Source organism: Myxocyprinus asiaticus, chromosome 6 (assembly GCF_019703515.2).
Source record: "Myxocyprinus asiaticus isolate MX2 ecotype Aquarium Trade chromosome 6, UBuf_Myxa_2, whole genome shotgun sequence".
Classification (NCBI taxonomy): Eukaryota; Metazoa; Chordata; class Actinopteri; order Cypriniformes; family Catostomidae; genus Myxocyprinus; species Myxocyprinus asiaticus.
Window position 1 is genome coordinate 22,631,847 of NC_059349.1, and position 25,130 is coordinate 22,656,976.

The following is a 25,130-nucleotide window of genomic DNA, read 5'->3' on the forward strand; positions in this document are numbered from 1 at the left end:
TATCAAAGCCAACTCGTGAAGTTTCTGGTCTCTGTTATACAATTTTTTGTTTTTTATTATAATTTTATTTTTTCACATCCTCATCATTCCAAACCTGTTTGAAATTATTTTCTTATGTGGTAGACATATGCTAAAAACAACGCAAGTTATCACATGAATATGCAAGCCACTGTGAATGGGTTTCTCTCATTGTGCTTATGAATGTGCAACAATTTTTCAAAATGACTTCAATTTTAGATTGTTTCTCACTTTAATCTATCGGACGCCTTCAGAAGACTTGGAATATGATTCCCGAGACACATGTTTTTATTTTTATGATACTTTGGTTCCCTTTTTTAAGCTTTAAAGTTAATCACTGCCACTGCATGAAAAGATGGACCAGGATATTCCTGGTAACATCTCTTTTTGTATTCCACATGAAAAGACATAATGGTTTGGAACGACATGACAGATTATCATTTGTCGGTGAACTATTCCTTTATATTATCCTTTGATTCTATCTATATTTATACGCAGTTGTTTCAATACTAACATTAACAACAAGTCATTTCTTATATCAATGGATTTTAATTTAAAAAAGTTGGATGCATAGTTATTCCCCAATTGTACGGTTGCTGAAATCTAGCAGCGACTTTGGTCTAGAACACCAAAGGGCTATCAATGAATATACATAATATATATCTAAGACAGTAATATATGAAACTGAGGACTAATCTGCAACAAAGCACAGGCAGTGGAAGATGGTATAAAGTAATCCATTCTCCACCACTGACACAATCTTGTATGCCACGGACAATATTACACATAAAAATGTTCTATAAATATAAATCAAGCTGGGAAGGAAACTACTTTGGTCTGCAGAAAGCAATATGACTGATTTCAGCACCACAGATAGCTCCTATAACAGTACATGCACTTACAGTATGACTGTTATATACACTAGTGGTTTTCAACTAGAGGGTCGAAGACCTGTTCTGATAGGGTCATGGACAACAGGGAAAACAATGCTGAATGCAAATAATAAAATGCAACTAATCATATAATCATGTATAATTAAGAGAGCAAAATCAAGATGAATCAAACTCTACAGTGTTTTGAGACAATACTATTGTGTCACAAGCTTTTATTCTTAAATCATGAACAAAACTATGCACAGTAAAAGAAAACACGACCCACACTGAATAGGGTTTACGGGTTTGGTATTGTGTTGGGTCGTCACTTGATGTCCAATGTAAAATCTGGGCCAAAAGCAAAACCAGTTGAGAGCCACTGCACATCACTTCCAAAGAAATTAAATGCTATAGCTCAAAATTTGGCATTAAAGGGATAAATCACCCAAAAATACAAATTTTGTCATTTTCTCAACCTCATGTTTCAAAGATGTATGACTTTCTTCCATGGACCACAGGAGGAGATGTTAGGCAGAATGACAGCCTCAGTCACCATTCACTTTCATTGTATGGCAAGAAGATGCAATGAAAATGAAAGGTGACTGAGACTAACACACTGCCTAACATCTCCTGTGTGCCACAGAAGACAAAGTCATATGGGTTAGGAACATCAAGAGGGTTAGTAAATGATGGCAGAATTTTAATTTCTGGATGAACTATACCTTTAATTTTAAACAGGCTGTAGTGCAGAAAAACATCTTGGTTACTGATATAACCTCTGTTCCCTGATGGAGGGAACGAGACGTTGTGTCGATGTAGTGACACTAGGGGTTCAATCTTGAGGGCCCCAATTACCTTTGCTTAAAATAGAAAAGGCCAATGAGAACTGGCGAGTGGAATTTGCATGCCACTCTCTGCCCCGGACATAAGGGTATAAAAGGAGATGGCGTGCACCACTCATTCAGATTTATGCTGAGGAGAAGATAGAGAGTCCCGGCCATGTCAGCGGCCAGTTCAGCACCATGGCAGGAAGGACACACTCGTTCCCTCCATCAGGGAACAGAGGTTACATCAGTAACTCAACCACATCATGACCTTCCAATGAGTTAGGTAAGGCATCTCCCTAGTCCCGTTAAGGGGGGAGGAGGCACTTACCCAATGAGGCTACCAGCGGAGCCTTTCCTGATTTGCTGTTAAGCAATTTCCCGCCGAGCACTTTCTAGAATAGTGCTGGGAAGTGCTCTTCCCTCTCCAGGAGGGAGGGCACTACGGAGACCACATCCTACCGGAGGGAGGTTAACATGTGGAGAATACCTCACATGGACTTACCAATGGGGAAGTTCATATATGGAATGATACCACCAGAGGACCCTATCTACAGAGAGGGTATGCAGCAACAGTGGCCGAGGCAGAGAAAGCTCTGGCGAGGGGAAACACAGGGTTCATCTATGGGTAAACCAAACAGTGGAAACTCATGATACGGGATTACCAAGGGGAATCGCCACGTATGGAGCACACGGGCTCACCTGAAAACTGGCATACCACGAGTACTGGGCCTGGTGCCATAACTCCTCCGCTGAGTTCGTCACCGAAGTGTGCTTAAGAATTAAAGAGGCTTCCGGGGTTCACCGGATACGGGGAACTGTTGTGGACAAAAGGCGCACATTATCACCTTTGAAAAAGGGGAAAGGCGCAATGCAAGCGGTACACTTAACCAGCCGCCCGGCCTACCTGCTGTTACCGCGTAACACTCAGGTCGAAACTGGCTCTATGCGTAGGTTGTAAAACCTCACAAAGGTATTGGGTGTAGCCCAACCCGCAGCTCTGCATATATCTGCTAGAGAGGCCCCCTTTGCCAGTGCCCAGGAGGACGCAACACCTCTAGTGGAGTGCACCTGGACTCCCAAGGGGCACAGCAAGTCCTGCGGGGGCTGAGCCGGCGGAAACGCTCCCATGTCACTCCCATGTCCATATCCAGATCGCCCGCGGAGCTTGCCGACCCGGCCGGCTGAGCATTAGCCCAGGACAGACCAGGTTGGGGAGCAGCCGTTCTCATGGGCATGTTCTCGCAATGAGAACACGACCCTTCCACGAAAGCTGCCTCGGTGTGCTGGCACCCCAAGCACTCGAGACAGATTTCATGGCTGTCCGGAGGGGAGAGATAACGGCCACATCCAGTAGCGCAAACGCGGAAAGACATCTTTAAAAAGACGGCAAGCGTTTGCCCGAGCTCTTTTATAAGGAAATATACTCTTTTGAATATACTCTTTTAGCACCCGTAGACTCAGCCGCCGAAGCGCCCAGGGGAAGCACAACACTCGACCATGCGAGGGTGACCAATATGCGCCATAAAAGGGTGACGATATGTGCCATAAAATCCAGCAGCGTAAGCGAAAGGTGAGAGGATGAACACAAGCATGCATTCGGCTCCGAAGAAAAAATCTGAATGAGTGGTGCACGCCATCTCCTTTTATACCCATATGTCCGGGGCAGAGAGTGGCATGCAAATTCCACTCACCAATTCTCATTGGCCTTTTCTATTTTAAGCAAAGGTGATTGGGGCTCTCAAGATCGAACCCCTAGTGTCACTACATTGACACAACGTCGAGTGAGTGACAGACAGGGAACATGTAATTCAGATTCCGCTCCACCTGAACCAAAACAATGCCTCACTTCAGATTCTTAAAGTTCTTATTTGGTCTCAGTGAAATAAATTAGTATATTTAAATCTATGCAGCTCTGATTTGTGCCTTTGTAACATGTAAATGACTTTCCCCCCAACAGCGCTGTGTCCAGATAGAGCTGCATTAACCCTGTGTGTCTTACGCTCCAGGGTTCAGAGAAAGGGCCATGCTCTCTGATTAAATACCCAACAGTATGGGGCTGCAATCATACATTTATGTACCGCTGCACAATTTCCTACTTACTCTCAAACAATCAACTAGCCCACCCCCTGTTCCTCACTGTATAGGGGGAGAGAGCAACATAGAGATGGGGAAGAGAAGGAGAGAGCGATCAAGACCGAGAGACAGGAAAAAATAAATAGGAGGAAGAGAGAGAGAGACAGACTGAGAGAGACCATGCAATAGAGAGAGCGTGTGGCAAACAGTGTGATTAAATGATATTGCCTTGCATTAGTTCACACAGAGGTTAGCAACCAGGAGGCAGCAGACTGTGATTAGCTTCATATGTGTGTTTGTGTGTGTGTGTGTGTGTTTGTGTGTGTGAGGGGCTCGTTTAGAGCCTCTGCAGAAGCACAATGGCTTTGTGTCCTGTTTGAGGGGAAATGGCTCCTGCTCCCCACATAACCATAAGGAAGCTGACAGGAGATGGAGAGGTATCACACCGGTTGCCATTAGATGCCTCCTGATCGGCTCTTTCCATTTTTCTGCATTTTAATATCTTGATGGGATCTCCTTGCTGGAAAAAACACCACTCCCTTGTGTGTTATGTTTGCACCCTGCTTGTGTCATTTCCTCACTTGTCCCTTGCAATTTCTGTTACCTATCCACTGTCTTCTCAATAAAAGTGGCAAACGTCAAAAATATAATTTGAACTAGTTTTAGGCTGGCAATGATGGTCTGTTACTGGAACAAGTTGGTTTTTGTTGCAGGTACACCAGCTTGACCAGTGGAGCCATGCTGGTTAGCAGCTTAAACCAGACAGATAACCAGATAAACCAAAACAAATATTGGGGTTCAAAAATCCACATTGAAAATCTGAGATTCAAAATTAAATTAAAACCTGGAAATAACCAGAAAGGGGAAAGCATTTTGGACAATTTAAAACAAAGAAACGTAATGACAAAAACAATATATATACAGCACATTTATATACATTAGGGGTGGGCGATATTACCAAAATCTTATATCATGATTTGAGTAATTTTATATCACGATAATGATATATATCACAATATAGTCAAAGTTTTCTGGAAAATCAATAAAAATTGGTTTATATATGAAATAACCATATTTTAATGCCTATTTTTGGAAACTCTAGTCACTGAATTAAAAGGATAGTTAACCCAAAAATTTTAATTCTCTCATCATTTACTCACCCTCACACCATCCATACGACTCCAGTGGTTAAATTAATGTTTTATAAAGCAATATGAGCGCTTTTGATGCGAAAAAGATCAATAATTAAGTACTTTTTATCTATAACTCATCGCGTCCGGTAAGCAGCATTATGCATGTTCACGAGAGGGCTGAGGTCAAGCGGTCTTTCCAGTGATGGCATGGCAACATTCCATTCTCCAACCTCTGTTGGCCTTGCCTACATGTGCACCACCACTTCTCCTGAGCTCTCTGTCTCTCTGAGGCTTGTTGGTCCAACCTCCTCCATTTCCCTGTACTCCTGGTCAGAGTATTCAGGTTCAAATAAATATGGCTGTGCAAAAACTTGTATCTCCTCTTCTCCTCTTAAATAAAAATGTTCTGACATCTTTGCTTGAATTTGCTCAAATTTGTTTATGGCGTTCGGTCTGCACAGCGTTCCTCCTACTCAGTTGTAAACAGCGCTGTTCTTGTGGGTATGTCAGGCATGCATCACTTCTCGCGTGAATATGCCAACGCCAATATGTCATACAAGAGACCGCGTGACCTCAGCCCTCTCATGAACGTGCATACTGCTGCTTAACGGAAGCGATTATTTATAGTTAAAAAGTACATAAATATTTATCTTTTTCGCAACAAAAGCAATCGTATTGCTTTATAAAACCATTGGAGTCATATGGATGACGTTATGATTGCTGATTGTCTGTGTTTTTTGGAGCATTAAAAATTGTGTTACCATCCACTACCATTATAAGGACCTACTGAGCTGAGATATTTTTCTATTTTTCTTCAAATGTGTTCTGCTGAATAAAGGAAGTCATACAAATCTGGAATGGCACGAGGGTGAGTAAATGATGAAAGGATTTTCATTTTTGGGAGAACTATCCCTTTAAATAGAATACTTTATAAACGAAAACTACTTCTACAATACTTGTATAATTTTATATTTTTTGGAACTGGACAAACATAAAATTAAAATAAAAAACTCCACTTGTTTTTAAAAATCAACCTTACCAAAATGCTAAATTATGACACATTTCAGTTCGATATGCTGTTAACCAATATTATTATTATTAGCCTATTCTAAATTTTCCTCAAGAAACTCAAGATCTTCTCACAAAAAATTTTAAAAAAATACATACAATAAGTAAAAAAAAAAAATCCAATGAAAATAAACACTTCTTGCAGATTTTATTTATTTATTTATTTATTTTTGACCGAATTAATGCAAATTGCATCTTTTGGCTTTCATAATATTCTTTTGAGTCCTTCATTTTGAGGTGGTAAAACAGATTGCTTGTATTGCGAATGATTATCACCGTGTGACACAGTTTGCAGATTACATTTTCTGCTCTGTATTGGCTTTTGTGAATCCACACCACAGATGTCGCACCTGTTTTAATAACGAGCTCCTCATCATTTTCTTCACTTGTTTGGGAGTCGTCCCGTCCTGTGGTGATGTCTTTCTCCATATGGGTTTTTCATGGGCCTAAAATGATTGCACGAGGGATCCTGCTCTGTGCTCTCCTGTCTGTGGAGCACAAATATTGGAAAGCCTGCTGGACTCACGCGCACTTGCGAGCTCCAGAGATAGCACGCCACACTCAACACAAATCCGCGTGTCAGATGAGTAGCATATTTAGCGCTTTGAAGCACCAATCACGAGATGAATGTCATTGAATTTGCTTGGGTGGCAGCAGAACAATTTTCAGTGCCGGCAAAACCCTGTCCATGTTTCTTCAAGTCTCACGTGAAGCCCTGCCCACACAGATAAGCCTACGCTGTGCACATGGATATTTACATATTGCGATATACACAATATGGCAAAATCTCTATAATTTGACACTTTATATCGTCACCATGATCATATCACCCAGCCTTAATGTACAGTATATATACTGTACATGTAACAATTATGGAAAGGAGGAAGCTGGGGCCAGCTTGACAGAACATGTAGACATTTATTGTTGCACTTTTCAGTCGCACACAATAACACACTTCTTCAAACTATGATTTTCAGCTTTACTACACATAAACTCTGTTGGCTTTTCAGCTCAACACTCTACACATAAACAGCTTCACGCATCTCTCTCTACCATCTGCCACTATCTCTTCTCCTTAAGTACTCCTGCCACCCTTCGCTGGAACGCGAGACCGGTGTGGCACGCAGGTGAAAGTTGTTCGCCATTTATCTTCCCGGCCTCGCTCTGCCCAGACACCGCTCAGCTCCATCCTGCTCACCACAATACATTTATTGTGACCCTTTCATTTTTTTTCACATTTTGTTATGTTGCAGTCTTATGCTAAAATGCTTTAAAAAAAAAAAAAAAGCAAAAAACAGATTTTTGATAACTTTGCAAATTTATTAAAAATAAAAAAAACTGAAATATCACATTGACATAAGTATTCAGACCCTTTGCTATGACACTTGAAATTTAATTTAGGTGCATCCCATTTCTCTGGATCATCTTTGAGATGTTTCTACACTTTGATTGGAGTCCACCTGTAGCAAATTCAATTGATTGGACATGATTTGGAAAGGCACACACCTGTCTTTATAAGGTCTCACAGCTGAAAATGCATATCAGAGCAAAAACCAAGTCATGAGATCAAAGGAACTGCCTGCAGAGCTCAGAGACAGGATTGTGTTGAGGCACGGATCTGGGGAAGGCTACAAAAATGTTTCGGCTGCATTGAAGGTTCCCAAGAGCACAGTGGCCTCCGTAATTCTTAAATGGAAGAAGTTTAGAACAACCAGGACTCTTCCGGGGGGAGAAGGACATTGTTAAGAGAGGTGACCAAGAACCCAATTGTCACTCTGGTTGAGCTCCAGAGATCATGTGTGGAGATGGGAGAAACTTGCAAAAGGACAACCATCACTGCAAAACTCCACCGATCTGGGCTTTATGGCAGAGTAGCCAGACGGAAGCCTCTCCTCAGTGCAAGACACATGAAAGCCCGCTTGGAAGGACTCTCAGATTGTGAGAAACGAGATTCTCTGGTCTGATGAAATTAAGATTGAACTGATTGGCCTCAATTCCAAGTATCATGTCTGAAGGAAACCAGGCACCGCTCATCACCTGCGCAATACTATCCCAACGGTGAAGCATGGTGGTGGTAGCATCGTGTGGGGGTGTTTTTCAGCTGCAGGGACTGGGGGACAGGTCAGGGATGAAGGAAAGCTGAAAGCAGCAAAATACAGAGATATCCTTACTGAAAATCTGGTCCAGAGCATTCAGGGCCTCAGACTGGGCCAAAGGTTCACCTTCCAACAGGACAATGACCCTAAGCACACAGCCAAGACAAAACGTGGCAGAGTGGCTTTGGGACAACTCTGTGAATGTCCTCAAGTGGCCCAACCAGAGCCCAGACTTGAACCTAATCTGTGGAGAGACCTGAAAATGGCTGTCCACCGATGGTCCCCATCCAACCTGACAGAGCTTGAGAGGATCTGCAGAGAAATGGCAGATAAATCCCCAAATCCAGGTCTGCAATTCTTGTTGCATCATACCCCAAAATACTTGAGGCTGTAATCGCTGCCAAAGGTGCTTCAACTAAGTACTGAGTTAAGGGTGTGAATACTTACACACCTTTTTAATATATTTGCAAAGTTATCAAAAATCTGTTTTTTTGCTTTGTCATTATGGGCTATGGAGTGTAGATTGATGTGGAAAAAAATAATTTAAAGCATTTTAGCATAAGGCTGCAACATAACAATATGTGGAAAATATTAAGGGGTCTGAATACTTTCTGAATGCACTGTATTTTAATTATTTTAATATGTACATGTTAAAATCCAAATTGCGAATAGAGTTAATTAGACACATTTCTAATGATATACATTTTTGATAAAAGTATATTTTTACATGCCATAAAATCAGTGGAAAAGCTGTAATTAAAGGTTGGGCATAATCTTCTGGCGTTCTCCAGTGGACTTTTTTTAATAATAGGACCAAATGAGCAGATTCAATTCATATCAAGCTTTATTGGTAAGATAAACTTAAAGGAATGTGCTGGGTTCAATACAAGTTAAGCTAAATCAACAGCATTTGTGGCATAATGTTGATTACCACTAAAATTAATTTAGACCCGTTCCTCCTATTCTTTAAAAAAAGCAAAAATCGAGGTTACAGTGATGTCCTTACAATATGACACGCCGCGTGTAATGAATAAGTGTGCATTGCTCCACATAATCAGTTTCTGTTCTAATATGTGCAGTCGAATCAAGTGTGTACCTCCTGGAAATGTATATATGCCATTTTTAGCCACAGGAAGTCGGGAAAAATTTAAGTGAAGTTTCAGGAAGTGCAAAAAATGGATCCTGCATTAATTGCGTTATTTAAAAGGCATCAGATTCTGCACTATTTTGAAATCACTGATCAAATTAACAATTTTGTGACACTGAGCATGTTAACTCCTTTGTACAAAAGGTCAGATTTCATTTATTCCATTCAAGCAAACAAGATGCTCCATTGAACATTCTCAAATCTTGCAGGATAACATGGATCATCAGGTTTTGTACAAACTTGTGGAGTCCACACCAGCTCAAGTCCATGCCATCATTAAAGCAAAAGGGGCAAAAATACCAAATTCTAAGGAATACAAGAAATTGTTATGCTGATGATCTAATTTTTACAGAAACAAATGAGAAAAAAAAAGTTGAATCTTGAGCCCCACTGTATCTAATACTGGTAACATCAGTGAAACGGATTTAACTGTTTAGCGGTTTTAGGCTGATTCTCCAGCAGGGCATGTTTAGCATGTTTATTCATTCAGATTATGATCTGAAGTTAGTGAAGGGAATATGTGTAAAGTGTAAAAGTTTGTCATACCTGTCCACAGGCCAGTCCCATACCTCTCTCACCCATGCCATGAGGACAGGACAAGTTCAGCTCAAGAGCATCAGCTTTAGAGTCCTGTTGAACCAGAGAGAACACTATTATCATATGGTCACTTGTATACTTGCAAGAAACACAAGGAAATGGGTTACATTTACACACCAGCAAAAACAATGCAGAAAATAACAAAGTTACATTTACATTAACACAGTTAAAAGGCATTTCAACACCTCACAAACAGGTCACAAATTATATTTAAAACAGCAGGAGCTTCCCTAAAGCAGCACAAAGAAGAGACAAACCTATAACAAAAAGAAAAAAGAAAAAACCCTGAGCACTTCCCAGCATTCAAAAAGCATAAAATAGACCTAGAAGAACTCTTTGACATGTCAAAGCTGCTGCAGAGTTTTTTTTTTTTTTTTTATATATATATAAAAAAGGGAAGCTGAAAATGGCAGCACAGGTGGATGGGGAGCGGGTGAGTGAGCGAGAGTGCTGAAAGTGGGAAAGCATTCAACAGACAATTACACTCTGGCGGCCATTCTAAACTGCACTGAAATGGGGAGAGCCAGAACGATTCTCCGCTACACACCCTACAAACCTGCTGCTTCAGATGCACAGCCATGGCTTTCCTAAAGCCTGACAGCCATTATAGAGGAGAGAAAAAAGAAAGAAAGAAAGAGAGAGAGAGAGAGAGAGAGAGAGAGAGAGAGAGAGAGAGAGAGAGAGAGAGAGAGAGACTGGGTTTGAGAGACACAAAATGACAGACAAGGCAGGCAGGAGATAGAACTGTGCAAATCTTCTCCAAGGTGTGCTGATAATGTCTAAGGCACATTATATATTATAAGGCCAAAAGTATGAAGACATCTGCTTTGTGAACATTTCATCCCACAAATCATGGGTAATAATAGGAAGTTGGTCCCTGCTGCAATAATAGACTGCACTATACTGGGAAGGGTTTCCAATAAAAGCTGTAACATTGCTATTTTTTTCTTCTTCAGTGTAGATAAACATTAATACACATAAACATTAGTGTGGTTCAGTATTGATTCTGAATGTTCTAATTCATCCCCTAAAGGTATTTGATTGGGTTAAGGGTTGTGATAGGGCAAAATTATCAGCCATACCGTTTTGAAATGATCAGCATCAGCCCATAATCATGCCTGATCAGCATCAGCCCATAATCATGCCTGCTTGGCCAGTTAATAAAGTTGATGGCTCAATCCTAAAATCTACTGACAGTCCTGTGAGTACGCTCACTGAGCACTTTATTAGGAACACCTGTACACCTACTTATTTATGTGATTATCAAATCAGCCAATCGTGTGGCAGCAGTGTAATGCATAAAATTGTGCAGATACAGGTCAGGAGCTTCAGTTAATGTTCACATCAACCATTAAAATGGGGAAAAAGGACGGAAAAACCTTGATGATGAGAGAGGTCAATGGAGAATGTCCAGACTGGTTTGAGCTGACAGAAAGGCTACGGTAACTCAGATAACCACTCTGTACAATTGTAGTGAGCAGAATAGCAAGAATAACACATCGAACCTTGACATGGATGGGCTACAACAGCAGAAGACCACGTCGACACTTTATTAGGACCATATGGGTTCCTAATAAAGTGCTCAGAGAATGTATAACTTACATTTTTGTTTTCAAATATTTGAATATTTGATTTAATTTTAGTAAATACGCATAAATAAGCAGTTTGTTCTCATTTGTATCTCACTTGCATCTTATATCATTAAATTTCAATAACATAGATTTTTCACATCAAATTTTCCATAGAATATTATAATAAAAATTGCAATTATATCATTAAATATATTTACTAGTTACATGTTATTACAAAATGATTAGGACTAACACTAAATTCTGATTGGATGAGCTGTGTTCAAAAATGGCTAAAAACGCACACCTGTGACCACACATTCTGTATTAATGCACCAAGTTGCTATGTTGCTTACTACAACCACAAACAGTCTATTATTAGACCAATGTCCTATGTCATTTCTTGGAGAAAGGAATTTTATATTCTGTAAATTATTAATAATAAATGAGACAATTTGCCAAACATTTATTTCTTCATATTGCTGTTAAAGTTGTTTTTTAAAAGCAACAAGTCACATGAGGCTGTTTGTTACAGTGATTTTAAAGTTGGTAAGGGGGTTTCCTGTTGTGTCTATGAACTCTTTACCTGTGGTAAGATCACCATTATGCACAGTCTCTTCTGGATTATTGCTTTAATACTGTATAATGCTTGAATGATAAAGGAAAACTGATTTGGCTTGCTCTCTGTTATAGACTCAACTTGAGCTATAAATTACCCTCTGGGCTAAATAATTACTCAATATACTATATAATAGAAAGTAATAAAATAAAGGTGCAGTTGGGGTGGTAGAGGGATCCCATAAGAATTGTCACAGAAGTGCGGCTATTTACATAAATTTGCATTTTGATTGACAGGATTACATAAAAATACTGCTCCCAAACTTTTATTTAGAACTCCATTATATCAGCTGCCAATGGTCACCTTGCCAATCCGATCTCATGACAAGTTGTAATAATAGTAAGAGATGATGAAATCTCAAGAGTTGCCTTGTACAAATACATACAACTTTTACTCCAAAAAATAAAATAAAAAATAAAACAAACCAATGAATAATGTTATTAAAAAAAAAAAAATCCCTAAATTTAACCCTGAACCCAATCCTAAACCTAACCTAACCGCAGAGACTAACCCCTTAACTTAAACAGGATTTTAACAGGAAAATAACTTTTGTGTACCATTGAAGAAAACACCAGGGTTTGCAACGAGGCAAGGGAAGCATGTTCTATAAGAAAAGACTCGGGATGATTGGAATTAATACGAATGTAGAGATACTTATATAATTTAGCGTAAGCCCTGTCCTATGGTTCAGTGCTCAGATACTTGCTTGAACCGTCAGATCCTGCCGGAGACAATGATGTCAGGGGAGAGGAGCTTACCCCCACCCATGACGGGACCTAAACTCGTGGTGATGGGGTGGAGGGGGGTGAAAACACATAAGCATGCAAACAATGAGAGACACCTGAGCGGGCTTATAAAGCGGAGGCTGTATTGTGATTGGATGAGATGCCTGATAGAATGCATCCCGAAATCTTCCTGCTAGAATTACGCTTAAGCTTCCTATTTACAGCTTATTGACATACATTAGTAATTTGGATTGCATAAATACATATGAAATGAGTTATCAAATTTGTTCACAGACATTTCATTTCACAGACATTTCATTTCTTAAAATACTGTATTGTACTGAATTGAAATTATGCTTGTTGATGGTTTGTCTCTATGAGAATATGAGTATTTTATGATTTTGCCATCTCATACAAGTTATTACAAGTTGGCATGAGACTATATTGGATTGACAGGATAAAATTAAAATATTCCTCCCAAACCTTCATTTAGATGTCCATTATATAAGCCACCAATTGTCACCTTGCTTACAAAAAACTGGAAGCATCCATTGAAAAACTCGATTGACAGAAAGTTAAGTCAGGGCTCTGTGCAGTCTAGTAAGCTCTTCCATATCCAGCCAATCAAACCATTTGTCAAAGAGTTGGAAGTACAGAAACATCTGGAATGTCAAAATGTAAAACTTTTTTTAAAAGAAAAATAACTTTTCTTGATTAAACTATGAATAACAACCCCAGGCTATTCTTATTCTTCCTTCATCAAACTTTACAGCTGGCAATATACAATCGTGGAAGGCAGGTAACACCACCAGCATACTCTGTCAGATTCAGATTCTCCCGTCAGACTTAGATCCATTTGTCAGACTGCCAGACGGTGAAGAGTGATTAATCAAAGAATGCATTTCCACTACTCCTGAGTCCAGTGGTGATGAGCTTTTCGCCACTTCAGCTGATGCTTGGCGTTTGTACATGGTGATCTTGGATTTGTATGCAGCTGCATGGCCACGGAAACCAAATGTATTAAGTCACTGATGAACACTTCTTGTGCTGCTTTTTGTTTCCAGAGGCTGGTGAACTCAATAGGGAGTGTTGCAACCAAGAATAAATGATATTTATGCACAATCTACCTTAGCATTCCATGGTCCCATTCTGCGTTTGTCGACGGCAACTTTGCGACCGAGAGATGGCATGTGTGACGGAATTTAAGTAATTCTGTTTGTGAATGCTAACAATAGCATGGATGAAAACAATATGAAATCAAGAAGATAGGGCTTTTGTGTACAGTACCTTCTTGCCTTTTATCCAGAAATTAAATGTAATGATTTTAGTTCAGATTCTGATTCCACTTAACAATTCCATTAATGATGCTTTTAGTACCTAAAGTACTTTAATATGAAAGCAATAATTCAATGAGTGAGTCTCTGACTGATTTTAAAACATGTTAGGGATGTGCAAAACTACCAATTAATCGCACAAGTTTTTGTAGTTAATCGCGATTAATTGTAGATTTTAAAAGTGTTGAAATTTGGCACTATTTATAATACTTTTCTTTTCAAAATTCATTTATTTACATCTTAAAAAAGAAAACAATATGTAGCAATATAATGCTTTATTAACAATTTCCAAACAAATCCTTCCTCAATATAAAAATATTATATCACCAATTCAAGTAACATTAAATGTTTCCCAAAGTCTAAGAGGAAGTTTGACTAATTGAAGGAACTAGTCCTACCATAGATTGCATATTCATTGCAATGGTCATCAAATCCCTTAAACTGTCATCCTTCACAATATTAATCTGCCATAGACTGTGGCTAAACACTTTGTTACAGCAGTCGTGAAGCTGCGTTCATGATTCACGTCGGAGCGTCAACACCAGCGCCGAGCGACGCTTTGAACTCACCATGAAAAGCACTTGCAAACAAACACGTCGCATTTTGGTGATAGTAAAGATTTGGTGTGCTTCTGTGGCAATTAAAATGCGCCTTACATAGGCTGAAAAATACTTGATTTCTATCACAAGTCCCATCTGGGCATATTTTGTATCATTTTATCACTGACAGGGAAGCGTTGTCAGAGATTATTTTATTTAATGAGCTAACAACCTCCGGGGCTCTATCATAAGAGAGAGCGTAACGGTCAACTAGTGTGTTATGACAGTACAGTCCAAAGAATGTCTATGAGACCACTGTGTGATGTTGTGTTATGCTAAGCTTGTAGGTCACTCTTGCTAGAAGGGCTCTGGCGCTGTTGTGTGTCTGTTTGTGGCATGTGCATCAGTGTATTGACTCCGTGCGGACACATTACAAAGGTTCCGCCCTTCACACCAGTGTTTATGCTGTATTAACGGTAAATGTGTTACTCGCGATTAAGAAAAATGAACGCGTAATATTTTTTTAAATGAATGCGTTAATTCTGACAGCTCTAATAATAATGTATAGTTATGGTAATGAATGGATATAACTACAACATTACATTGCACAAAACTATCAAAGTAAGAAATAAGAAAGGCTCCAGAGTGGCACGGAACCACTTATGCGCATTCTGCAACTGGAGTGCTGCAAGATGATCCTTGCTGCGCATTCAAAAGCACAGAACTGCATGATAATATTGCGGGTACATGTCAAGCAGTTTAAACCTTTTTACTGCAATTATTTATTTAAGCAGTGTCAGAATGAATCAGCAAAAGATTTAATCTCTCCACATCAGCTCACAAATACAGGAACACTACTCAGAGCAGAGGATTTAACGTCTGATAGTAATGGTCTTGTATTGTATTGTTGATGCGGCACTTTGATGGCTGTAACAGCAGCGGTACATAAATGGACTAAACTTTAAGCATTAAAGAAACAACACTTCTTGCAGAAGGTTTTACTGTGCTAACTATTGTTCACTTTTAAGCACAGCAAGCTGTAATCATGCAAAAACGCTGTCTAAGAAGTTGCGTCTCTCAATTAATTTAAGAATTGCATCTTCTGTTAAAACCACCACCACTAAAAATATTAATGTTAGTAGTCGACTCCACTAATCGACTAGTCAGTTGTTGGACAACTAATCAATTAGTCGACCACCGTGGCACATCCCTAAAACATATCTCATGAAATCGAGACTTATTTGTGAGTATTTCTGACTGATTCATTAAAAAGAACAGTAAGAGTCGTTAGTTTGCAAATCGGACATGGCTACTGAATATCAGTGCAGGAATCACTGTCATGGCACAGACAAAAACAAGAAGCAAGTGCTTTTGTTATCCAGAAATATAATTTAATTTAATGATTCTAGTTTAAATTCCAGATTTCAATTCCATTGAACAATTCCATTATTGATTCTATCAGAGGTTTTTGATTGATTCAAACACATACACTACCGAAACACTTACTCATTCTTTATTATAATTTTTTTTTTCTTTTTTTTTTTTTTCTTCACATTTAGAATAAGAGTAAAGTCATCAAAACTATGGAATAACATAAATGGAACTATGGGAATTATGTTGTGACTAAACAAAATCCAAAATAAATCAAAACTGTGTTATATTTTAGCATCTTCAAAGTAGTCACCCTTTGCCTAGATTTTGCAGAAATGTACTCTTGACATTTTCTCAACCAACTTCTTGAGGTATCACCCTGGGATGCTTTTTAAACAGTATTGAAGGAGTTCCCATCTATGTTGGGCACTTATTGGCTGCTTTTCTTTATCATTTGGTCCAAGTCATCAATTTAAAAAAAAAAATTATTTTGTATTAAATTTTAGTTTTATAATGAAATAAATATGTTGGCACAATTATATTTTTGTCTACAAAACTAATTTCAAACATTTAAGCATACACCTTCAGATCAAAAGATTTTTAATATCATGAGAAACATTTCAATTAAGTGTTTCAAAACTTTTGACCGGTAGTGTACCTCATGAGATCGATTTGGTCTAATTCATTAAAAAGAACCATAAGAATTATTAGTTGGCAAATTGGACACGGTTCTTGTGTGCAACGCTACTAAATAGCAGTGCAGTAAACACCACCAGATTATTTTAGTGGGATGTTCTGTCCAAATATGCAGAACAATGCAGAAGTTTAAGAACCGTTAACAGAACAGAACAGAATGTCATGAAAATCATTCATATTCTGCGTTTGTCATCTACCACTTTGCAACTGAGCCACGTTGCTCTGGCTACAATGTCCTGGTTACTTTCGTAACCTCCGTTCCCTGACGGATAGAACGAGACGTTGTGTCGATATAGTGTCGATATAGTTTGAGTGAAAATACGTCACGAGTTACCGAGTTTTGTCAGAAGTATGTCATGTGGAGAAGTACCCAAGGGGGGAGGAACTCTACAGACACGGTGACCAGGGGCAGAGGAACCTCTGCCCAAGGAAGACGCAGTTTTCCAACAGGGAAACCATTTTCCAGAAGATACATCACACGGGGTTACCTACGGGGAACCAGCGCATGTGGAGCACCTACCCCAGTACAGGGCCTAATTAGCACATGTACTGGGCCGGCAGCAAGTTTCTTCGCAAACCCGCCTGCCACAGGGCTAAGGAGGAAAGTCATCCAGGGTCCACAACTTTGTGGACATGACTGGGAGTCAAAGCGCACGTCTTCACCTGGGGGAGGGGAAAGGCGCTATGCGCAAGCGGTACACCTGGCCAGCTGACCCGGAACTTACACCAGGGGCCAGCTGTGTGCCAGCGCATCTGTGACGAGGGGAGCCTCGGTCAGGAAATAACAGAGCAGGCTGTGGGAGGATTCCCGGGAAGCGAACAGGTCCACCTGCGCTTGACAGGATCGACTCCGGATATTATAGAATCTCGCAAAGGTGTTGTGTGTTGCCAAGCCCGACGCTCTGCAGATGTCTGCTAAAGAGGCACCACTGGTCAGAGCCCAGGAGAGTGGGCTCATAGCCCCAAGGGGGGTGGCACGTCCTGGGTGTGATATGCCATAGCGATGGCGTCAATGACCCAGTGGCCGATCCTCTGTTTGGAGACAGCGCTCCCTTTCCACTGTCCACCAGACAAAGAGCTGCTCAGAGCATCTAGAGCTCTGCGTGCGATCCCAATAGATGTGCAAAGCACACATCGGACACAGCAACGATAAGGCTGGGTCTGCCTCCTCTGGGGCAGCTTCGCTTGCAGGTTCACCACCTGATCCCTAAACGGGGTCTTGGGAACCTTGGGCACATAGCCCGGTCGGGGTCTCAGGATCACATGAGAGCAACCCGTACCGAAATCCAGGCACATTTCGCTGACAGAGAACGCCTGCAGGTCCCCTACCCTCTTGATGGAGGCAAGCGCCGTCAGGAGGGCAGTCTTCAAAGAGAATGCCTTTAGCTCAGCTGACTCTAGGGGCTCAAATGGAGCTCCCCGTAGGCCCCAAAGGACAGCGGAGAGGTCCCACGAGGGGATGAGATGCGATCTGGGGGGGTTTAAACTCCTAGCGCCTCTCAGAAACCTGACGATCAATTCGTGCTTCCCCAAATACTTACCATCTACTGCATCGAAATGTGCTGAAATAGCAGCTACATACACCTTCAAGGTGGAGGGGGACAGCCGCCCCTCCAGCCCCTCCTGAAGGAAGGAAAGCACTGATCCAACTGCGCATCTCTGGGGGTCTTCGCGTCAGGAAGAACATCATTTAGTGAACAGACGTCACTTCAAGGCATACAGGCACCTCATAGAGGGAGCCCTGGCCTGAGTGATCGTGTCTACCACCACCAGTGGTAGGCCACTTAGGTCTTCTGCATCCCGTCCAAGGGCCAGACGTGGAGATTCCAGAGGTCTGGTCGCGGGTGCCAGATGTTGCCCCATCCCTGAGAAAGAAGGTCCTTCCTCAGGGGAAGTCGCCGGGGGGGGGGGGGGCTGTCGCGAGGAGTGTGAGGTCTGAGAACCAGGTCTGGGTAGGCCAGTAGGGTGCTACTAGGATGACCTGCTCCTTGTCCTCCCTGACCTTGTCTGTGCAAGTAGGCTCACTGGGGGAACGCATACTTGCATAGCCCCAGGGGCTAGCTGTGTGCCAGCGCATCTGTGCCGAGGGGAGCCTCGGTCAGGAAATACCAGAGCAGGCAGTGGGAGGATTCCCGGGAAGCGAACAGGTCCACCTGCGCTTGACAGGATCGACTCCAGATCAGCTGGACCACCTGAGGGTGGAGTCTCCTCTCTCCCCAGAGCGTGACCTGCCGCAACAGCGCGTCTGCTGTGCTGTTGAGGTTGCCCGGGAAGTGAGTGGCTCGCGACGACTTGAGTCGCTGGTGACTCCAGAGGGGGAGACGGCGGGCGAGTTGCGACATGCGACGAGAGCGCACACCGCCTTGGGGGTTGATGTACGCTACCATTGCCATGTTTTCCAACCGGACCAACACGTGCTTACCCTGGATCAACGGCAAAAGCCTCCGCAGGGCGAGAAACACTTCTAGCAACTCAAGGCAGTTGATGTGCCAACGCAGTCGCAGGCCAGTCCAAGGACCGGCAACTGTGCGCCCGTTGTACATGGTGCCCCAGCCACTCTTGGAGGCATCCATCGTAACTACGACACACCTGGAGACCTGCTCTAGGGGAACCCCTGCCCATGGAAACGGCAGGTCGGTCCAAGGGCTGAACAGACGGCAGCAGACCGGCGTGACGAGCACCATGCCCATCTCAGGACTCGAGTCTGAAGCCAGTGCTGAAGCGGTCTCATATGCATCAAACCGAGTGACGTGACTGCCGCTGAGGATGCCATATGCCCCAGGAGCCTCTGAAATAATTTCAGTGGGACCGACGTTTTTCGCCTGAACGCTCTCAGACAGTTCAACACCGAATGCGCGCATCTAACTCCATGCTGAGAAAAGAGATGCTCTGAACTGGGGAGAGCTTGCTCTTTTCCCAGTTGACCCGAAGCCCCAACCGGCTGAGGTGCCTGAGCACCAGGTCCATGTGCGCACACAACAAGTCCCGCGAGTGAGCTAGAATCAGCCAGTCGTCGAGATAGTTGAGGATGCGAATGCCCACTTCCCTTAACGGGGCAAGGGCTGCCTCTGCAACCTGTGACAGGGACAGAACGAAGGGGAGGACCTTGTACTGGCCCTCAAAAGCAAACCGCAGGAAGAGTCTGTGTCGAGGTAGAACCGAGACATGGAAGTACGTGTCCTTCAGGTCTACCACCGCGAACCAATCTTGATGCCGGACGCTCGCCAAAATGCACTTTCGTGTCAGCATCTTGAACAGGAGTCGCCGCAACCCACCGCCTTTTTTGGGTACGATGAAGTAGGGGCTGTAAAACCCCTTCTTCATCTCGGCTAGAGGAACAGGCATGCAAGGCAGCAGCGTTCTCGCCTTTCACCAAAGTGAAGCGGTTGAACCTGGGTGGGCGCCTGGTGAACTGAATTGCGTAGCCGAGTCGGACGGTCCTGATCAATCATTGCGATGGGTTGGGGAGCGTGAGCCACGCCCCCAAGCTCCGAGTGAGGGAGACCAAGGGGACAATCATGTCGGACGTACCGGCAGGTGGGGCCTTGTGACGGGGCGGAGCCTGAGGCACCACGTCGAGGGGGCTGGAGTCCCGACTTTGTGGCCGTGCTGAGTCTGGGAACATCAAAGCACTTACCTGGCTCCGGATACCCACCATAGGGCCGGTCAGGGAGGGGGGAGGAGGATGTCATTCCCGCAGTCCGTCAGAACTGGCCTGGCGTGGGCGTGTTTGTGCCATACCTGCCATAAATGAATGGTGGCCTGTGGTCATGATAACAACGGCCGTGTGCACCGGATATGTGACCCAGGGAATGAGGAAACCGTTCCTTTTCTGAACGTGTAGGTGAATCAAAGAAAAGGCAAAGGATTCTCCTCCCGGCCCTCCACCGGGGGATAGAGTGGTCTGCTTACCATCTCTAGGCCTACAGCAGGTCTCCACGTGCCTGGGTCGCCCATCTCAGGGGCGCTTCAAAGCCTTCCTCGGGTTCTTGGTGGCCGGCCGTGAGACAGGTGGCGTCTGCTTCCTGCGGGTGGCTCCACGCCGGGGCCGGGCTGCAGGGGCGGGCTGTGGCAGTGCCGGTGTTGTTGCGGCAGGAGGACGCCCTTGGCAACGAGCAGATGAGGTGCGAGGTCTTGAACCGCGCCGATGCAGGATGTGCTGAATAGCCTCCGTCTGCTGTTTCACCGCTGAGAACTGCTGGGCAAATTCCTCGACGGTGTCGCCGAACAGGCTGACCTGGGAGACGGGGGCATCAAGGAAATGTACCTTGTCAGCTTCCCACATCTCGACCAAGTTGAGCCATAGGTGGCGCTCCTGGACCACCAGGGTGGACATCGCCTGCCCGAGAGTGCGCGCCGTGACCTTCGTCACCCGGAGAGCAAGGTCGGTCGCCGAGTGCAGCAATCCTGGGTCAGACCTACCCTCGTGCAGTTCTCTTAGCGCCTTGGCTTGGTGCACTTGCAGGAGAGCCATGGCATGCTGGCAGAGGCGGCCTGTCCAGCGGCACCGCAGGCCTTAGTCGCCAGAGATGATGTAACACTACAGGCGCTGGACGGGGGTCTCAGGCGGCCCTGCCAGGTGACGGTGTTTTGCGGGCACAGGTGCACCAGGTAACCGCCTTATCCTCCTGGGGAAGCGCCGAGTACCCCCTGGCAGCCCCACCATCAAGGGTAGTGAGAGCAAAGGAGCTCAGAGACTGGGTCCGGGCAGTGAAAGGTGCCCGCCACAACCTCATGAGCTCCTCATGCACCTCCAGGAAGAAAGGGACTGGGGCGGGGCGCGGCCGTGAGTGGCGCTCTGGGCCCAGGAACCAATCATCAGGCTGCGAGGGTTCGGGGGGGCGGAGGGTTCCAATCCAGCCCGACACACACAGCCGCCCGGGCAAGCATGGCTGCCAGCTGCACGTCAGGCTGCGACTGGGTGACCGCACCCGAAGGTGGGAGCCCAGTCGAGTCCTCAGCTTCAGACTGGACAGCCTACTCTCTGATGCTGCAATCGAGAGCTCATCCACTTCACGAGCACCAAAACGAGATCGCAAACTTGCCCTGAGATGAGTCGGCGGTCTCATCCCAGCGGGGCAAACGAGCGTACTGGGGAATGGGAGGTCCGTGGGGAGTTACCCGGCAGAGTGGCTCCCATTGGGGTCCCCAAATCGCCCCCCAGTGCTAACCGACGCTGCCTCAAACCTGTAGGTAGAAGGACCGAGGCGGGGAGCCGCTGGGGTGGTCTTTCCCTCTAACCAAGGAAAAACCATGACCGCAACGTTGCAATGGTCATGCTCTCTCGCAGCGAGAACATGACCCTTCCATGAACGCTGTCTCTGCGCGGGCAGCACCCAAGCACTTAAGACCGCGATCGTGGCCATCGGAAGAGGAGAGGTAAGGACCGCAACCAGGAAATACACACAAACGGAGAGGCATCTTTAAAAATATGCTCTCCGTTAATGCCACTCTTTTAGAAGGGAAAATATACTCTTTTAGTAGGAAGAATATAATCCTTTAGCTGCTGAAGCGCCCAGGGGCGTTCTCTGCACTTCACCAGTGCAAGAGGGGAAGAAGCCGCTGTAATGCACCGTAAATCCAACAGCTTTTCGAGGTGAACGGATCGGCAGAGTAATTCAGCTCGCTGAACACAACCGCTCGGCTCCAAAGAGAAAGTCTGAATGAGTGGTTGCGAGCCAGCTCCTTTTATACCCATATGTCTGGGGGAGTGGCATGCAAATTCCACTCGCCAATTCCCATTGGCCTTTTTTCAAAGATCAGAGGTGTTCGGGGCTCCCAAGGGCGACCCCTAGTGTCACTACATCGACACAACTTCGAGTGAGAGACAGATAGGGAACAGTACTTATTGGAAAGATGGCATCCTATGACTGAACTGAAGTACCAGTAATTCTTTTTATGAATTCTAACAATGGCATAGAAGAAAACATGAGGATCACCTGTGTGTTATGAGAAAGGGCTTTTGTGTACCCCAAACTTCAAAGATGATAACCTTTTATCCATATATAGTAAAAAGTACATCACATCAAAGCTTTCCTCTTTAATGGAAAACAAAAGCCAACCATTGCACTGGTTGTGTGACGGGTCTCCCATTTTCCTACTAAGGCCGGCCAGTGGGTGGGGCTGGGAGGCTCATCACCGAAATCTCTTTCACCTGTTTTGCCCTCTATAAAGCTGACTGTTTGTTAGTGTGGGGGGAAGAGACTCTTCCAGCGGCTGTTGTCCGTTCTGTTCTGTTCTGTTCTGTTCTGTTCTGTTTTGTTTATGTTGCCTACCATTGTGAGTATTGTTTCTATGATTTATTGCCATTATACACACTACAATTACACTCATGCATTTGCTGACACTACTGACAAACACGTTGCTTATCATTTAATCTATTTCTTTAAGTGATCAAATAAACATGTTTCACTAAACTGTCCTCCTTTAGTTTGTCATGGCTTTGAGCCGGTCATAACAAATGTGGGGGCTCGTCCTTAAAATGTAATTTGATAATTAGTTTGATTAAATAGTTTATTTCGTTAATCTATTGACTAACTCGTTAAGTACATATTTTTGCTTGGTAATATTTGTTGTTTGTTTTTTGATTTGAGGACGTTTGTGGAGGATTATAGTGAATTGTTCCGGCAGGCATTAGTTTGTTTTAATTTAAAAATGGAGTGTTTGGTATCGTGTTTTTATTCCCCAAACTTTGTTAACAACTTTTGGAATTTTTACAGCTGGAATTAAAATGTGGTCAGTAACCTACTTTTCTCTATATATTTGAGGGGTGATATTCCTTGGTTTGTTTTTCCCTGTATAGGTATAGCGGAGTGTCCTTAACAGGAGGCTCTGATCTTTTTTTAATTTATTTTTATTTTATATTTTTTGTCTCGGTAACATGTCCATGTTTTGTAATAGTGACTTGTTAACCAGTTGCTATTTATAAACGCTGGTTTACAGTGTATAAAAATCCGCTGAAAGTAACCGTACGAAGACTAGGGTTGAGTTTAATTAGTTTCAACAAATTAGTTAGAGGGAATTGCTGATCTATTTTGTTTTATTGAAAATTGTAGTAGACTTACATTAGTTGTGATTTGATCATGGCCTCTAACATTGGGGAGTTTATTAAAGCTCCGTCTGAAGAGTTGTTATATTATTTTTCCAAAGATCAGCTATTAGAACTTGCGAATCAATATAACTTTGGGTTATCGGTTCAAGATAAACATCTAAAGGACAATATAGAAACCATACTAAAATATGAACTGGTTGAATGCTATGTTTTGAAATCAGTCTTCACAGGTGCTTCTGTTAGTGCGATGTCTAAAATGTCTTATTTGACATTTCAACAGCAAAAAGTTAACAATTGTTGCCAATTGAAACCGAGGAAAAACAATGTTGGAAGCACAAAACAGCCTTGAGTTATCTAAAATCCAATTGCAGCAACAACAGCTTGAACTTGAACGCTGCCGCTTGGACTTAATAAAAGCCGGTAAGCTTTCTGGCACTAACGTGACTGATTGTGTTGTTGATTCATGTAAATTTGATGTTGTTGGAAATATGAAATTGATTCCCAAATTTGACGAAAGAGATGTCGGAATTTTTTATTTTTTTTAAACACGTAGCTGATGCGAGGGAATGGCCAGATAATTAACTTACCTTGATGCTACCGTGTATTTTTACAGGCAGAACACAAGAAGCCTACTCTTCTCTTAGTGTGGAGGATGCAGCTGATTATCAGGCTGTAAAGACTGCTGTATTGAATTTGGTTCCAGAGGCATATAGACAAAAATATAGGTCTTGGTGGGGGGGGGGGCGGAAGCAGACACATGTTGAATTTGCATGTGACATTTCAATGTACTGTAATTGCTGGTGCATGGCTTCTAATGTAAAAACACTAGAAAATTTAAAGAACTTGAACAATTTAAGAACTCTGTTTCAGATTGTGTAGCGACTAGGGGTGTAGCGGTACATGTATTCATCCCGAACCATCACGGTACTAACGTCACGGTTTGGTGCCTGCAGTCAGACGAAGAGGCGATCCACACTCCAATCCAGAAGGGGGCGCGCGCAGTAATGCAACGCTTTTTGCTAACCGCCACAACAGGAAAAACAGCAGAAGATGACACCATCTATGCACCAACCCAAAACAAGAATGGCGAGTTCAGATGACACGCAAGAGCTCGAAGACCCGCCTACTTGTTTTAAATCAGCAGTGTGGGAAAGTTTCGGGTTCCCAGTGAACTACGGCAGCAGTGGAGAGCGAGTGGTAGACAGGACAAGGATGGTGTGTTGGCGTTGTAAGGCAGCTGTACGGTATGTGAGTGGAAATACGTCCAACATGTTAACACATATCAGACGACATCACCCACATGTGCCAATCACTGGAGCTAGGCAGAAAAAGACGACAGGAGTGCAAAAACATATCCCTGCAGCTTTTAACCAGCCTCTAGATGTGAGAGCAGACA

At 43.3% G+C, this 25,130-nt stretch overlaps 1 protein-coding gene across 3 annotated transcripts in view; it reads right to left on the reverse strand.

Moving 5' to 3' along the window:
* The window catches only part of LOC127442398 (dihydropyrimidine dehydrogenase [NADP(+)]-like), a 297,161-nt gene that overhangs the window by 81,185 nt on the left and 190,846 nt on the right, over positions 1-25,130 (reverse strand). For all 3 annotated transcript variants that reach the window (XR_007897477.1, XM_051700403.1, XM_051700404.1), the window contains exon 16: positions 9,781-9,864. Coding sequence is in view for 2 of the 3 variants with exons in the window: in XM_051700403.1 (XP_051556363.1) it covers positions 9,781-9,864 (84 nt within the window). In the remaining variant the exon portion in view is untranslated. The remainder of the gene's footprint in view (positions 1-9,780; positions 9,865-25,130) is intronic.